Raw genomic sequence first — 18,538 nt, 5'->3', positions numbered from 1 at the left:
CAGCCATCTGCCACTATTTGAGCCAACTGCCGCAGATACCAATTATTTGTAAAACATCATGCCAATTAATCGGCCAGATCGATTAATCATCAACCTTTTGTGGAAAAATCTTTATTAATGTAAAGGAAAATACAAATTTCAATGTAGGAGGACACTGAAGTAGGACACCCATGCAAGCGATTTGTCAAAAATAAAAATCCTCTGCTACCTTCATGATTTTACTGGGGAGACAAATGCATGTGATCTAATTATCGAGGGGGACCTGTCCCCTCCACCCCCCCCATTATAACTGCACTAATTAACTAAAACCTTTTAAGTTGTGCCATTGCCCTATCAAGTTTAAAATTTGACTTTGCAAATTGAAGAGAGATGTTTGAATTTCCACAGGAAGGTTACTGCCATTAAAAGTGCAATGTGAGCAGATGAATGGACTGCAGTGCTCAGCAGCACTGTAAATGTATTGATCCCAGTTTGCTAAAGCCTAGCAGGGATGTATTTGATCCACAGGGTTGGAGGCTTTGTATTCTTGGTGTGTGATTGTGTGTGTGTTGCGTGCGTGTGTTGCCTCGGGGAATGAGGAACATTTTGAGTGCAGCTTATTAGGAGTTAGTGCTGAAACAATCAGTCAATTAATTGATTAGTTGATTCACAGAAACTTTTTCAATAACAAATTAAGCGTTTGAACTCATTTATCCAGAAAAACATTCTCTGATTCTAGCTTCATAAATGTGAGGATTTGCTGCTTGTCTCTCTTGTATAGCATTATTAATTGAATATCTTTGAATGTTTGATTATCTTTTAAAGACAAATTAACTGTTTCTATTAACAGACTTTGGTGACATCCCGTCTGTGGCAGCCCCAGATGTCATCAACGTTTTGAAGCAAGGCTACTTGGAGAAGAAACGACGAGGTATAGCAGCATCTAGACACGAACCTTGGGTCAAGTTGTTTCATCAAGTGATACTGACTGACTGTTTGTTTTAGTTACTTGGAGTGCTAGAGGGGTGGTTTTTTACTACATCTGGACAATTTTAACAACTTCAGGAAAATACTCAATCAAACATGGTGAACCACAGCCGTCTGGCAATGAGCAGAATAATAGAAACCATAAAAAGTATTGTAAAATTTATACGAACAAATGTTCTTCAAATGAGTAATTGCATCCACTGATCATGGTGCACTTCTTCCTCTAGATCACAGCTTCTTCGGCTCAGAGTGGCAAAAGAGATGGTGTGTTCTGAACAATCTAATATTCTACTACTTCGGGAGTGAAAAAGGTTTGTCTCTAAAATGCAAACATACAGGAACATTACAGATTCATAAACTAAATCAGTTAACGTACTGTCATGTGTACTCCTCCTGCAGATAAACAGCAGAAGGGCTCTTTTTATATCAGCGACTATAGTGTGCAGCTGGCAACCACCCTGAGGAAAGACTCCAAAAGAAACGCCTGTTTTGAGCTCTCTGGCCCTGGACGGCGTGCTTTCCAGGTCTGTATTACCACAAGCTGATTTGAGCTCATAGCAGATATTTTGGTATCTCTTGTATATGTTGTCCAATAAGTAACAAGAAAGTGTAGCACATCAGTGTTAAAGATATGTTTAAGGCTATTTTGAAATGGTTCCCTACATTACATTTTTTGGCCACTAGAGAGCGCTAACAGGTTTTTTTTTCTACTTTGAAATGCCTCTCTCATCACATGTTCACACTTCATAAATTCTTTACATCTATTACAGTATAACACTGATGCCTCTATATGCATACATAAGGAAACGAGACCAATCTGTGAGAACATTGGCTGTGTCTGTGTGATTATTTTAGTTATTCTTAATCCCTGCCACCGGTTCGGATTCTGACTTATTTGGGTTGTATAAATCATAAAATCCGAACTATTTTATATGGTTGAGTGAGAATGAACTGGGGGGTCTGACAGCCTCAGGAAGGAAGTTACTTTGTAGTCTGGTGGTACGACACAAACATAAAGTTTACTCTGTTACACCAACATCACTTTGCATTTACTTATCTTATATAGCCCCAAAAAGATACATTACCTCCTCGCCATGCATGAGCAGATCAAGATCATTTTGACGGGAGTCGGTGGTGCTCATACCACTTTTGTCCACAGGGGCCGCCAGAATCAACACAAAATTAAAGTTCCTTGGTGCTGCTTTAAAAAAATGAATGTAATGGCTCCCTATCAAAAATGCATAGATTATGTGATTAGATCTGAAGTAATTAGGAAATTAATCAGTAAGTTGATCAACACAAAGATAAACCAGCAACAATTCTGACAGTTGAGTAATTGTTTAAATGTCATTCTTTTAGGCAAAAGTGCCAACAATATCAGTGAGGCTTTAATATAAATTGAAATACATTTATTCACATGTCTGAATGGTACATTAAATCCACAGTCACTAAGAATATTTATGTCTTAATAATACATTTTAAGAGACAGATTATTTTAGATGTGATAATATCATAGTCATATCAAAAGGGAACATTTGTAATTGCTCTTTTTCTTCCATATTAGATAGCGAGGAAGAGAAGCTCAAATATTAAAAATATGGATTTTTATTTCCATATAAATGCACCTTCAGATGTGATGATAATTGCAGGATTATTGCCCCTCTTTCACACCAGTTCACAGCCAACAGTCCTCAAGAGGCCATGGAGTGGGTGGAACAAATCAAGATTGTACTTAGAGGTAAGCAAGCATTTCTTTGTACATTGTTTGTGCAGTTTCATCTGCAGAGATTTGTTGCTTCTCCTAAGGTTTCTCCTTTTTTTTGTGTTTGTGTTTCCCTCTTTGAATCAACGGTTTAAGGATAGAGGATGTCATATGTTCCCATAGTAAAGCTCCCTCAGACAAACTGATATTGAGCTATATAGATAAAATTGACTTAAGCTGACTTTTTAAAAGCCACAAAGGTTAATTGGAAAATACAGCTAGGGCAGTAAAAAACCTCCAACCTTCCTTTTTCTCAATTACCTACTAAAGTTTGCTTGTGTTTCTGAGGGGCAGAAAGGTCAGAAGCGAAAGGGAGCCCTTTATCATCTCTGACTCGAAACCACCCGATTCATCACAAACACATCCTGAATCTCCTCATTCAACATGTCACCCACCATGTCATGTGCACCATCGTGTAGCTCTAGTTCTCCTCAACCCCCCTCAACCACTCCTCCCCTAACCCTCCTACCGAATTCCAACTTACAGGAAATTGATTGGTAGATGTTCTGGTTATCCTCCAGTGACATTGATTTCTACTTGGCCGCTGGTGTACGGCGGAGGACCTGATACCCTGTGTTGCAGTGGCCAGTCGCCTGCAATGAGACGGCTGCTCCATCTGAGCGAGCAGTCGTGCCTAGTCTACTCTAAAATGGGCCACTGATTTGCGGGAAGTAACAGACACTCTGCAGTTTGTCTTACTTCCTTCCTGCCCAGTTTTACTACGAATTACACTCTGATCCAGAGCATGTGCATAATTATTTACCCTGCAGAATTTACCTGAGGAAGAGGCTGACTTTTCTGATTATTTCTGGCATTTTGTCTTTATTTGGCAGAGATACAGATAGGAAATGCACGGAGAGAGAGAAAGAGGCACGACACACACAAAAAAAGATGCGATTATATGGAATGCATCTTTATCACTTGGCAAGTCAAGGCAGCTTTATTTATATAGCTCAGTTTAGAAACAGAGGCAATTCAAAGTGCTTTACATAGACAAAGAAAAGCATTTAAAGACAATAAACAATAAAAAACTGAATAAAACCAATTAAGCCAGAATAAAATGAGATTAAATGAGAATATATATATATAACACAAAATAAAATAGCAATATAAACGACCAGTACTACAGTTATACCCCTTTCACACAGAACAAAAAACCCACTAACACCCACTAACATCTGGCTTTTGTCTTCTTTGTAAAAGGGTACAATCTGCATTTATTCCCAGGTCAAATGACTCTGCAGTAGAGCAGAGAACTTTAATGTTCCCATGGGGCAATTTGTTATTAGTCAAACACAAATTCATACAATACTTAATATGCAAACAAAGCACAAGATTAATATCACCTACACTGGTGCCATAGATCACGGAGCCAATAGCAGATGGAACAAAGGACAAACTATGTCTTTGTGAAGACTAAATCTTTGCCCTGACTGAAACATCTGAAACTCAACATATAGAAACAGTAGTGTTTGCAGTAGCCACAGGTATTTATCAGATCCAGTTACTATCTGCAATAATAGAAACACAACAGTCAGGTGGACACGCCAATGTTTATTCCTTTTCCGGTGCAATGTAATGAGGTGTGTCCAAGTTAGACATTGGTGTGTGAATAGTTTTCTGTCTCTGTTGAACCAGTGCTCAAACATCATTCAGTCAGTGTTGAGTTTGAAAGAGACTGTTAAGATGAAAAAGTAACCACCGTCACTGGCGTCTGTGCTGCTTTCTGCTGTTTCCTTTTTCCCGTTGTTTGTGGCATCAAACGTTACAAAAAACAAAACAGGAAGGCAAACTCGTCTCCAGGCAATGGTAAAGGAAACAGATGTCTATTTGTAGCAGGTTAACCCACGTTGTAAATTTTCCATATACATGCTTACATTGAGTGTGAAAATGGTATTAGAGTGCAGTAATCTGGAACAAAGAAAATCAAAGTGCAGTAGAGATACCAGTCAATCTAAGTTTCAGGAGATCAGCAGGTTTTTTTTAAATTTAGATTTGAAATTGACTGAATTTGGGGCTTACTAAAGATCTATTTTGGACCGAGATTGCTGAGTGATTAAAAAGTAGAAGCAGGACTTTATAAAACTAGGCCAATGGAACCAAAAATACAGATTTTAATAATGAACAGAAGATAGACAGGAAAGATTAGAGATCATTTAAGTCATCTATCACTCAAATTAGGGATTTGTTGCTTTGTTTTATATCATATCACTCCCGTACTTTAACTATATTTTAAGTTTGAACTGTTTTTAAGACAAAACAAGCTGTTTGAAGTCGTCACCTTGGGCTCTGGAAAAATTGTACTGGCCACTTTTTACTATTTCTGACTTTGTAGTTAATTCTTGATTTAAAAAAATCTAAACCTATTAATAGATAATGAAAATAATCATTATTTGCAGTCAGATTTGAAGCCTCCACTGTGTGTCACTGCTGCTGTGTAGCACGTGTCCTCGCCTGTTGTGCAGTCAGGGCCGCCTGAACATTTCTCTTACTTTACCCTTTAATACATGTGCGTGTCTTTTGTGCCACGCTGTGCTCCATCTTAACGCTAACACCGCCCATCATGTCGCCTCTCCTTTCCTCATAGATCTCAGCTCCACCGTCATCCCCGTCGACGATGAAGAGGAGGAGGAGGAAGAGGAGACCTATGATGACATTGAGGGGTTGACCAACCCTCCCCCGCCTCGGCCTGGTGCTGTCCCGGCCCCTCAGATCGGCAGGTGGGGAGGAGGGCAGGAGACGGGGGAGGTCGACGACGAGGACGAGGATATCTACGAGGTGCTGCCAGGTATGAGGATGTGGTTACCTCCTTGCATGCAGAGACGCACCACCCACCTACACACACAAGCACACGCAGATAAATAGACAGGAAGGCTGCACACACAAACTCTCATGATACTCAGTCAGACAAATAGACACAGTCGCTCTGCCTCACACGAATTCCAGCCCTAAGGGATTTTTGCAACAAGAAATATTTGTGATGATCTCTCCTGGCTGTGAAATTTGTGTTGCCAGGTGCCTCCCTATTGCCACAACACCCAGACTGATCACTCATTTTAAATCAAGCAACACTAATAAGCTTGTCAGGACGGAGGTGGCTGCTGCAGAGACGCTCAGAGCAGGAAGGGAAGATTCTCCTCACACTGACTAAAAACCGGCTTCCTCTGCGCTCACCGAGAACTACATGTTGTTGAAATCAGCGAGAGCCGTGTAGCTCCGAATGCTCTGTCATAGAACGTCCAATTAGCTAATGTTGCCAGGCAACAAATAGCCCACAATTCAATCCACTAAGCAGAGTTTTGGCTAAAATCGCCTAGCAACAGCAATTTGGTTGAAAGGAAATAAAAACTGCATCTCTCAAGGGCTTAAAATAGTTCTGGAGCTCTTAATGTCACATCTTTAATAGAAATTAGAGTTTGATTGAGAATGTTACGAGACCCCAGAAGAGTGCGTGTGAGTCCCCGCTGAGGGGGGAGACAGTCCCATGTGTCAGGGTGGCTACAAGATCCCAAGAAGGACAAAAGGGGTGATCTGATCTTCTCAGGGCCGTCGTTCATCACTCCTTCTATTAAATAAGATACATCAAGATTCTGTTTCACTCAGTGAGTACATTACCTTTGCCAAAATCACTGGTGAGAGGGAGATCAGTCTTCAGACTGTCACGCCGGCGTTCAAAGCCATCTGGGAAGAGGTACAGACCCTGACCACAGATGGCATATCGAATGACGGGCTCTTTCGTTCACTTTCTCACCCCTTCACTTATCAATCACGCTGCACCACGCTTTGCTCAGCTTCTACACAGTGATTAGATAGTGTTGAATTATTAGCTCTTTGCAGTTATTTTCATTGATTGCAAAAGTCGAGAAAAGAATATATAAAAAATAACAATATATCTAGATAGTACTTTCAATTATTTTTCACTTTTCTTCATTCATTGCCTACATGAATGTTTCAAGATCCTCTCCACACATGTATTAAGGGATACATAATATGCATTTTTGCTGAAAAAAAGTGTAAATCCCACATTAACATCCTTAAAATGGCACCTTTTCATTCATGTCAGTTTAACTGCAGGTCACAAAATGTATCCTAATTTGCTGTAGCAGTCCATGAAGTGTTTGTATACTGCAGGCCTCAAGTTTCCACATCACACTTGTGAATACTGAATATTTCGATCAGTTTTTTTATTTTATTTTATTTTATTTTAATTTATGATGTCAAAAATCCTGCTCATAGGTCCACCTCTTAAAATAAGATTTTCAGTGAGCACAGAAAAGTTTTACACTTTGAATACTAGATGTGTAAAAACAGCCTTCTAGTGTCAAACTCTGCACACACGTCATTCTACACACTTAAAGCTACTAAAAGGAACTTTGATATTTTGTTGATTTTGGAGGTTTCTGTGGATAAAAGTGGTGTTTCCACCATCAAAACAGCAAAATGTAAGCAAAATTATCTTAAGTAAATCTCCTCTTGCTTCTTTTTAACTGGCTAATGTACTGCTCACTGTAACTTTGCCTGGGAAAATGTAAACACAGGCTCTTCCAGTCTGCACACAGATCTAGTGGCAGGCGTTAAGAAAAACTAAATAAAAGTAGTTAATCTTCGTGCCGGTAGTCTTGTCTGCTTATGTTTGTCATATAGAGGCATCAGTGTTAAATTGAGACTGTTTCATAACCAGTTAAATACTCCTTGTAGTAGCTTTAAGCTCAAACATTCAACTGTAGGAACAAGAAGAACAACACAGTTTTAACCAGAGGCAGACTTTAAGGTTGCCTTGTAAGAATACTTGCACAAGTTTAAGGTTATTTCCCCTAAAGTTGTTAACATTAAGAGTCTGGAAAATATTAAGAATTTGCAAAACTGCACCCTTGTCAGATTCATTTTGCATGTGTAGAAGCCAAACTAGCGCAGAAATGTCGAGCATCATTTTCTCACTGATGAGCTCCCTCGGTTTTGTCGGAGCAGAACTCCGAACACGGCTCGGTTGCAGGCAGATTGCAGAGCGATGGCGGTATTGGCTTTGGTGCTGATGACTGATTTTATTGACTGGAAAATTAAATCACTTTGATATAGAAATCGTTGGCCCATAGCGGTGGCCTCTCGACTGAAGGATGCTCTTCTGTACAGCAGCTGAAGAGTGCTGAACAAATGTTTGGAGCCTTTGCAAACAAACTGAAAATCTCTTTTTTTGTTTTCTTTTCATGTGCTAACAATGGGAGAATTATCCACTATGCTTAAATTTATAATAATGTTTTTTTACATTTAAAGGTTATTTTGTTTTGTTTATGAAATATGCAACGGTCTGTGTGAATGTGTGAATATGTGTGTGTGTTTGAGAAAGAGAAAGCAAGCAAAAAAGATCCACACTTTCCACATCGAGGCACAAACTGTACACATGATCGCAAATATGCATGTGGATATATAGTACTGTGTGTGTGTGTGTGTGTCTGTGTCTGTCAGTGTGTGTGTCGTCCTTCCTGGTCTTCCTGGAAGCAGAGGCGCAAGTTGTGCTGGAAGGTGGATAGTGTTGCTGAGTTGTGGCGGTGCTGTCAGCCTGCTGCTGTCGAGGATGGATGTGGGAGACAGAGGGCAGGCATATCACTGTGTCACCTCTCAGACCACCGGGTGCCACGCCCCACAGTCAATGACACGTCCGCCTCCGCGTGCCTTAAAGACAGCCTCGTTTTCTTTAACTTTTCCTGCCTGGGTACAAATTGATTCTCATTGCGGAAAAATGGACATCTTGTGTCATCATCATCAACATCAGGGATCAGCTGATGATACATTTCAATTATTTTTCTTTGTTTTGTTCTGTCGTTATGCTTTATTGCTGCATATTTATTGATAATGTGTGAGACTAAAGGAAACCTTCAGATAAATAGTTATTACTTGAGTCAGGTTGTTTCTCGTCTTTTATTCGCTGCTTTTCCTGTTACATAATGAACTGAAGATGTTTGGATCTTGATATCTAGTCATAAAATGCTTAATGCACATAAATGTTCGTTCACAAGTATTAGGGATGCAGGATAATATTGGCACATCATTGGTATCGTTTGATAAAAGCTTTTAAATACACAGTATGTCATTTCTACCACTTGGGGTCTCTCAAGCTAAAAAACAAACAGAAGGTTGAGTTTGGCAGTGAAAATGTATTTACATGACTCAGGCAGAAATGTTCACTAACGAGGTAATGTTTTTAAGTCATATTCATATTATGTTTAGTATTGTTCACCAACTTTCTTCTTCACTCTGTCTCTCTCCCGTAAGTTAGAGCGACAGGCCTCCAAATGAAATACACTGTTAGCACGTATTTCTCTGGGTTGAACATTGTTGGAAATGTGTAGGACCACTATTCTCAAACTATGGTAGGCTCCCTCTAGTGGTATTCAGAGGAACCCCAGAGATACTTTTTAGAAATGAAATAAGTTAATGAAAAACATAATACTATCAAAATACTACACAAATATTACATAAAGAGGCTCTGTGGAACTTCTGTGTTGTGGTGGCAGCTGGTTATTAGTTTATGTCAGCCGACTCCATTTCAGAGTAATGCACTCGAACGTGCATAAAGTCGCATCTTCTCAATTGTCGTGGAAAATCAGACCCGAGTACTTATCAAAGACATCCGCAGTCCAGCAGCTTTAAACAACTTAGACAAAATGTCCACAGGCTCTTATAGAAAAACCAAGGGAGACGGGGAACGTCACGTTACAATCAGCTCACACTGACGAATAAAAAAGTGATGAACACATGTCGATTTCTATAAATTGTTACATAGAGCCCCTTTAAATTAAGTTTTGACTTCGCTGTAATTTTTTTCTTTCAGCCTGCTGTGTCGTCACGTTAATTAAGAGCTAAATTTAAATTGTGATAGTGAGACAGTGAAGATAAGTAAAATGAAAGGCTCAAAAACACTACAAAGGTGGCTCCAAGCAGGAACTATGCGTCATAGAATGAGAATATTTCAAGCAAACGGTGAAGAGATATGACTTGATGTCAGTCATAATGGTGGTACTCGGATAGTCTTTTCTGAGGTGGTACACAGAGTAAAAAGTTGAATGAATGTGTACATTTTGAAGAGCATTGCGTCTCTTCTGCCAGTGGGTGATAACGATAAGAGTAGGTATAATAATATGTTAATTCCACTCCCATCAGCATCAGCAGTAAGGGCAAAATAAATGGGAGGTATCGGATATTGGCAAAATAATTTGCTGTTGTGCATTCCTAACAAACATCATTTTGTTGTGTTTTGTTTGTTTAGAAGAAGATTTTCCAGATCCGATGGATGAGAGCGGTGAGAGGAACAACAAACCAGGTCAGGACCTCATTACAGTCTTCTCCTAATAATGAGAACAAATTTCCAACCTAATAGTTCACAGTGGGTATAGAGCATTGTCTTGTTGTTTTCTTTAAATATGTGCTCTGCATTTCCTCTCAGCTTGGTCATCAGATTACGCTAACTACTACCAGGGCTTATGGGACTGCCAGGCAGACGAGGCAGACGAGCTGGCCTTCCAGAGAGGAGACCTCATCTACATCGTTAGCAAGGTCAGCGTCGCTATCAGCAGAAATAATCCAAGAATTAAACTTCTCTCAGAATTTCTGGACACTCTTCTCCCAGCCAGTTGAAATGGGAGCTTACTGTTCTGCCATTCATCTCTAATGGGAACCATTCCTGATTGCACCCTTGACTCGTTGACATAATTACAGGAGCAATTACAGTAGTTTAAAATGAGTAAAAATTCGACACAGACGTGTAAAATGTGTAATTATTTAAGGGTTAAACAACATCAACTCCAGTAATCACTTTGTCCTCATTTACTTTCTGAACCTGCTGATATCCCCAACATCTAAATTCCTCTGTTAGTGAGCCCTCGTATCACGCCGCAGCAGCGAAGCACCAACAGTGGCATTGTCTTTCTCCCAGGCCACTAGGGTGAAGTGCCATTCGGGGCGCTGCGTAATGGTGCTGTTGTTCATTACGGAGCCTCTATCACAGGGGTTAATTGAGTAGGCAGCCATGCGAAGCTCTTCCTTTCTGTTTGACATAAACTGCAGGTGAAGCCATCCTGCATCTCAGCTCTTTTTCTCTCAATCTATTTCCTTGTGTTTTATGGCCATCTTGTAGTTACATGCAGAGTATCTACCAGTGAAGAGCCACCCTACTGGAAATCAATGGCTTGTAATTTGGGCACTTTTACTCTGCGGCGTACAGGGACTTGTTCCCAGGCCATTGCTATTGGTCGGTTTGAAATTGAATCATCATGTACTGTGTTTAGGTTAAATTATCTGAAGAGCAGACGGAGGAAGAGATTGCAGTATATTCAGCTTTTTTTTTTTTTGTTGGTAATTACGTGGTAGAGATTGAGCAATCCTTAATCAGCAGATGGAGCCACTGAATTTTAATTATTTGTAATATTTTAAGCAGTTTAAGTGCAGAAACAGTAATGTTCTCACTTTTGTAGTAGATTAAAGAAGTCAGAGTCCAGATAGATGAACAAACAAGGGCTGCAACTAATTATCATTTTCTCAATTAGTCCATTTGTTGTTTGATCTACAGTATGATATGTCAAAAAACTCAGATTAATCGATCATCAAAATAGTTGGTGATTAATTTAATAAAGGGCTGGGAAATATATCAATATTATAACATTAGCCTGACTATATATGGTCTTAGATTTCGGATCATTATATGATGATATGGCATAAGTGTTGTCTTTAAAGGCTGCATTACAGTAAGGTGATGTTATTTTTGAACTAATCAGACTGCTCTACATGTTCTACAAGTATTTTGTCCTTATAACCACATCAGATGAGGGTTTATCAAAAAGGTCATTAATTGTTAATTGTGTTAATATTTTGTCAAAGCACCAGTAGTCATCCTACAATATTGTCACAGTATCTATTTTGAGGTATTTGGTCAAAAATATTGTGATATTTGATTTTGTCCCCCCCATCCTAGCACTAATAAAGTGATTCAGAAGAGATCTCAAAATATCAAGATCTATTTGACATATTATGTCCCGTGATAGAGCCTCAAAATATTGCAATATTATTTTATTTTAATCGTTGACAACTAATCAATGAATTGCTGAAGCCCTGAAACAAACAAAATAAAGTCTTTTGTTTGTAAAAGCAGATATGGCACAGGTGAAATATGCCCTTCACAGAAGATGGACTTTTAATTGAGGCTCTCTTGGCACCGTCAGATTAATGAGATGCCAGCCTTCTCTGTCTGTGTGTGCTGGTTGATAGGGGAAAATGTCAAAACAGCCATGTCCATTTTTCACGTGAGGATGACAAAGGCGGCATACTTGGGGAAACAAAGGGGAGCCGGCTCTGTGCTACAGATCCGCCTCAAACAGCCTCAGCCCTGCCTAGCGGATTACTTTTCACTGTACGGATCAGGTTTCTGCTTCACTGAAGACCTTAAAAGCAAACTAAGTCCAGGTCGGAAGCAAGACTTGGCCGTAGTGTCTCACAGTCTTAATGACACAGATTAATCTTGTTTTGTCAAGCTGTACGCTGAAGTCATAACATAGTGACAGACCGCGAGAGAGTATTCTAACTATCCTCTAATGGATTTAAAGCGAGGGGCTGGTTGTAAATTATTTAGAGGTGATCTCCGGACGGCTTCCGAATGTTTGGCTTTGCGTGACTCCACCCGTGTCCCATTTTGCGTCCTAAAAGCATCACATTTCCCTCATGAATAGCATTATTTGGATTATAGCCTGTAATCGGCTGTTTGTTTTAATGAGCCCGTGGGGAGGGCTTCCCCGCGTCTTCCGTGTGTACGCGCAGGCCCCCGTCGACGTTCAGTTTTACGGGGGATTCCTGAGAACCCTGACCTCGATGAGTGAAATACGGGCCCTTGGCTAGAACTCAAGTCTGTCGCTTAACTGGGGACCCAGACACATGAAATGGCCGTAATAAAACCAGGGCCCATAAATTCTCTTAGAGGGTGGGAGGCCTAGTTGTCTGTGCTGTTATGTCAACACTGACCATAATTACAAGGTAATAAGGACACGCTCTAAGTGCTAAATCAATGGTGCTAACAAACTGTTATTTTTAAAGCTGGGATGTGATTGACTGCTGAAGTGCAGAATGGGATAGCCACAGGCATGGTGTCATATGGCTGTGAACTGAGGAGAACATGCCGATTGTATAAAAGGCCCTCATCCATCATTATTGATCTCTCACTTACTGTAAAGTGGGGGCATTTTTACTGTATTTGTGTGTTTTTTTTCCCCCCTGTGTGTGTGTGTGTGCGCATATCTGTGTATCACTGACAAAGTAAATAAATTAGGAACCTCACAACTCATATGAATCCCATTAGTTCAAGGGAATTAATCTCGTAGTGTGGGCTCTGCCGTCGGTTTCAGCGATGCCTAACTTGCTTTCCGCAGAGCTCGATGGCAGTGCTCAGCGCGCTGATACATGAGGTACAAACACACACTGAAATCTGTCTTGTGAGTTTTGCTCTGGCATTTCATTTCTGAGAGCTTGCATTTTTCTAATGCGCATTATGGCTTTACGCTGACATTTTAGTGTGTGATGACAAATCCTGGCGAGCTGCGTTCTTTTTTGTAATATCACGCTGAGATTTTTTAACTCGATTTAGGTTGTTGAGAGGTTTCACGCATGTTTCCACTGTATCATCGCCTCAAACATGCAACCAGATATCAGTCATAGGATTTACAATGTGTTGTAACGGTATCGGATTCATTTATCACAGCGGCTAAAAGCTATAGCTTCACTCCTCACTGACACGTGTAATGCTGTACACTTTGTCGGCCAAGTCCCGCACTAAACCATAAGGTTGTCCTGCATTCTTGCCCTCTAATTTATGTAGCCAAAATCAAAAGACATGGGCTCTACAGGTCAGCTGTCACATTCCTGTATTCCCACAGGCACTCATGGAGAACGGCGGGATGGAGTGGGAAGAGATTTATGGCACAAACCCGTCCAGGGTCCTTAAAACTCTGGCAAGCACTGCCGCCACCTCTTCTTCTTTCTCTCCATCGCCCTGCTCACCTCTCCTCCTCCATCCGCCATCCAACCAAAACCCAGATCGAGGGAGACAGGGCCAGCCAATCCGGCGCGGCTCCCAAAGCAGAGCGTCACATCACATTTGGCCAAAGTGTTCAGCTGTGGCTGCTCGTTAGAGACAATGAGAACGTGGACACCACTGACACCTTGTGGTGGCTTCTAGCAGAGGACGTACTATTTATTAAATGACAACTTATACAAACAGCCAAAACTGATTTACAGCCTTATAGATTTACTTGCTGTGATTTACAGTCTCTTAGGATATTAAGAATATTCTAAAAGTCATTTTCTGTTGCTTGTACTCCAGCCAGGGTCATAACAGGCTTCTTCTATGTTTAACAAGCCTGTTTGGCCCGCTGCCCACAGGTCACACCGACTGAATGCGGCCGAAGAAAAGGAAAAGTGGGCAAACAATCAGATGGGAAAAGTCAAGCAAGAGAGACAAAGAGAGTGGATCCCTTTATTCCTTTGTGTGAACCCTGTCCCCCCCTCTCCTTTCTCCTTTTCTCTGTCACACACACCCATTTAAAGACCCCTGGCTGCTATTGTAGCCATAGACACCAAGACGCTATAGACAGGCAAGACATCCTATTTACCACCCAAAGTAGCAGGGGGTGAGTCTGGGGTTTGGGGTCATGCAGGAGGCAGCGGTCATCCCCCGGTCAACTACAGTAGGTCATTATTCAGCCCAAGCCAATAGCCCAGAACCACGTCCGAGCAACCCACCCCCAATCCATTCTGCTTAATTATTATAAATGAGGGGCGGCGTAAACAGCCATCATTACAGACACTCAGTGGCATACACAAATCCACTTTAAATTGCTATTAAGTTAAGGAGCTATCTGTAATCCCAGGCGTGCATTAGAAAGGAGCGAGTAGGTTTTCTTTTTATTAAATCTCATCGTCCCTGAGATATTTTCAAATGTTCTCATGCTCTGTCATGTTTCCAATTTGAAGCCAATTCACTGATTTAATTAAAAGCCCCACTTGGAAAAAATGGACACTAAGTAGCCATTTCGATCTCTGGTTGTGCAGAACGATCGTCCATATTTCTGGATGAATTTCGACAAGATTTCTTTTGGCGCAGAAGCCTCATAACCACCCTGAAATACACACTTTCTCTCACAGTTTCAGGTATTATTAGGTCATTTGTGAGCAGTGGGGAGAGCTCGCTAACCTGATAACGGGTTACAGATCATGGGGGCTTCTGTCTGGCCGAGGTGTCCATGTTTCTTTGTTAGAGTGACCAGTGATGGAGGAACTGCAGAGAGCTGCAGTGCATCTGATGCGTCTATGTTGAGAAAGAGAAAGAAACGCAGAGAAAAAGACAGAGAGGATGCAAGCGGAAAGGCTGCTTCAGGAGAGATGGAAAGAGAGGAATAGGAGGAAAGGAGGGAGGGGGGTTGGAGATGGGGTAGGAGGGAGGGAGGGGAGATTGTAACACCCAGGCGGCGGGTTCAGCGGCAGGGCAATGAGAGACTTCCTGCGCTCCATCACGCCCAAGGCCTGCCTCAGTCAGCTGGTGGCCGAGGAAAGATGCCTCATGTGTCAGGCTTATTAGCACTCCCCCTAGTTTGTATGCATTTGGGATTGTGTGCCGAGTGTGTGTGTGTGTTTCATCTGGGAGCGTGTGTGTGTGTGTGTGTGTGTGTGTGTTTGGGGAAAGGGAACGAGGACATGCAGTCAGAATCTCTGCAGAATTTTTCCCACATAAAAAGGTGCATTTTCTTGAAAGAAAGGGACATTAACGCTGTGTTGTTGTTTAGGTACACGATGGCGGCGTGACGCGACACCTGCCTCACCCCGTCGTCTTTTCGCCGCATCCAACCAACCTCGACTCACCTTCTCCTCGCTTCAGGCTCGGGTAGCTGTCAATCCGTCCTGCGTTCGGGAACATGAGTGATGGGCCTATCAGAATGCCACCATTAGCCAGCCCCCTGAGTGGTAAATAAACGATCGCGCCGGTACACTGCAGGTGTTGCCATGGCAACCCACTCTCAGTGCCAGCCCCGCCCACGCCCATTCCCCCGCTCTCTCCGCGGAGGAGTCACCGGGAGGTCAGCGAGTCAACGCACCGCAGCCGCCACGACACGGCGCTGTTTGGCCCCCCTTCCTCCCTCTGCTCCCATACAGAGTCGATTTGATCTGCGTCCAGGTTGCAGCAAACACAGCCTCTGATATGTGTCACCTCTCACACTGTGCATCCTGCTGCATCTCGTTAATGAGAGAAAACCAGACATTTCCCCCGAAACTCGGGGATGCTCGATTTTTCTCTCCCCAGAGCATCTTCTATTTTAAATGAATAATAAACAACTTGTCCAATCATTCACGCGGCAACAATGAGCCGAAATATGCCTCCGCTTTGCCCCCAACCTTATCATTTCAGAGCTTCGCGTGAAAACAAATCAACCTAAAAGACGAAAAGAGGAAAACAAACAGAAGGAAGAGGACATTGAGGAGTTAGCATAGTTTTTGTCATTTGGATAATTTACTCTCGACGCCTCTTGGAATGTCCCTATTACAGCAGGTGTACTCTGGATGAACCCATTTCAAGTATGAGGAAGATGGACTCTGCACGCCTGACAGACTTCCACTGCCATTGGCACCCACTCTGTGATGTAGCAGTTGTATTAAAATGGCGGCGCTGATAATCCAAAAGACCTTTCTCAGGGAGAATTTGAGACCGACTGCACAGATGGGCCGCGGAGATAAATAAAACTCTCTGTCACTACGGTTGGTGGAATAGTGCTGCGACGCCCCCAAGGGAGAGAAAAACTGTTTCGCTCCCTCTCTCCGAAGCCTCCCCCCGTCCGTCTGTCTCCCCTCTCCACCTCCTCTGTTCACGAATGGGAACCAGAGCCAGCTTTCCGCAACCGGGCTTTTCCCTTCCACAGTCTTATGGGGAGCATAAAAAGGCCATTTCGGACTTAACTTTCCCCCGCGTTATGAGCTCAAACACACCCTGAATTGCCAGTCAGAGTTTGTCACAGAGCCAAGCATACTGGAATATCCCAGTCAGAGCTGTCAGTGAGGTTCGATGGACAATCTGCTTATTGTGGGTACCTGTTTGTGCTGTAAGAACACTTGAGTCTCGTCGTTTATCACTTTCTAAGCGATTCATTCGTCCTTGCTGTCCAAACAGCGCTCATTAGCTGCAGGCCTCATTCCTCTGGCTGGAGAGAGGTGTCAGGTCTGGATGATAGGCTGAACCTTTGACAAAACGCCATCCGTCATGTCGGAGTATGTGTCTGAGAAGTCTGATTCTAATCTGAGACATGCAAGCTATCTACAGAAAGAACAGCAAACTTTTATGTGCATGTGTCTGCTTACACATGCATGCATGTACATAGTCTGTGCTCGTGTGTAGTTGAGCGTTTCATCTTCCCCTCAGTGCCGAGATAAAACGTTCACGCAGCCGTTCTCAATCTGCTGGAGAACAGAGGGGAGATGAGTGGCCGGGCTCTTCGTTCCATCAGGGCAGGAAAATGACGGCCGGCTGGTGCCTCCTCTGCTGGGCTTTAACGCCCCTCTGGTCTCTGGCCAAATATTGATCTACTACAGATCTAGTTAGAGCCCAACTGCTGTGATCAGAGGATCAGATGGTTTTAATTGGGATGTAAGTTCCTAGAATGCTTTAAGCTCTTCAACAAATACACGAAACATGAAGAGTGAATGAAAGATGTTGCTATTTCAGTCAAAATTAAGTTTTTAGATTGAGAAAAACATGTTTTTGATTCTTTATGGGCCACAACTATAGACTCTTTTGAAAGAATGTCTTGATTATTTAAACAAATAATAGATTAATTGTGCATTAGGAGTGTAAAAATTGTGTCTAACATGGATTTGATTGTGACTCTTTCAGTCACAATTAAATGCAACGCAATTTTTAATTGTAAAAAGCAACGTAATAGATTTAGCCAAACTTACATCTTACATTAAGTCTCTTTTAAAGAGTGACATTTATTTTTATGGTTATATTTAAGGCTCAAACAACAGCAGCTGAGTGTATTATATTTTCAACATTTTCTTGTTTTAGCTCCCAAATTATTTCTAAATTCAGTCGGTCAAAACTGGAGCTTTTATTTTATTTAACTACATAAACAGAAATCAGGTGGAAGAAATGTTTTTATTTTATTATTATTCATTAATTTAATCGATCAAAACTTTTTCAAATGGATGCAAAATACTGTAAAAGCTGACCAGATGTACCAAAAGATGCAAAATAAGACTGCATATTTTATTTTACCAGCTGTCCAAAAAAATCCTAAAGGTATTTAACTTTTGGTTTTATGAAACTGAGAACATTCTATTAACTTTATTGAGTTATTATTTTTTTTTAAATCACCAGTTTAAGTTACAGTCATTCTTAATTCGTTATTGTTGAAAAGGGAAAGTGTGCATTTAAAAAGTGATGGGGAGAAAGTAGGTTGCATTAAAAAGGGGACATGTCCACAGCGTCCCCAGTGTAAGTGATTCAAATAAATGTAAATGTTAGCAGAACGGCTAGTCTCCTCGGCAGTCCCTTCGGCTGATGTTACTGGGCATCCTAGAATAAATAAAAATATAAAACAACAGGTACAATAGTAAAAAAAAACATACTACGCTGTGATAAAAAGCTTACATATTACAGTTTAATAACATGAGATGATACAGGAGGATACAAATAGCATCAGTGTCTCAACAAGCAACAATAACATACATTTAATATGTGACCCACACTAATGTTTGTATAAATAGAAGAGTCTGATTCTTTTAATC

General features: G+C 41.4%; 1 protein-coding gene across 5 annotated transcripts in view; it reads left to right on the top strand.

Annotated features, from left to right (window-relative positions):
- The window catches only part of skap1 (src kinase associated phosphoprotein 1), a 42,307-nt gene that overhangs the window by 20,918 nt on the left and 2,851 nt on the right, over positions 1-18,538 (top strand). For all 5 annotated transcript variants that reach the window (XM_084343305.1, XM_084343304.1, XM_084343303.1 and 2 more), the window contains exons 6-12: positions 830-910; positions 1,194-1,277; positions 1,366-1,490; positions 2,641-2,704; positions 5,316-5,516; positions 9,993-10,046; positions 10,170-10,279. In XM_084343305.1, the coding sequence (XP_084199431.1) occupies positions 830-910; positions 1,194-1,277; positions 1,366-1,490; positions 2,641-2,704; positions 5,316-5,516; positions 9,993-10,046; positions 10,170-10,279 (719 nt within the window). The remainder of the gene's footprint in view (positions 1-829; positions 911-1,193; positions 1,278-1,365; positions 1,491-2,640; positions 2,705-5,315; positions 5,517-9,992; positions 10,047-10,169; positions 10,280-18,538) is intronic.

Source organism: Pagrus pagrus (assembly GCF_965226575.1).
Source record: "Pagrus pagrus genome assembly, chromosome: 21".
In the NCBI taxonomy this organism is placed as follows: Eukaryota; Metazoa; Chordata; class Actinopteri; order Spariformes; family Sparidae; genus Pagrus; species Pagrus pagrus.
This window is presented reverse-complemented; position numbering and strand designations above follow the sequence as displayed.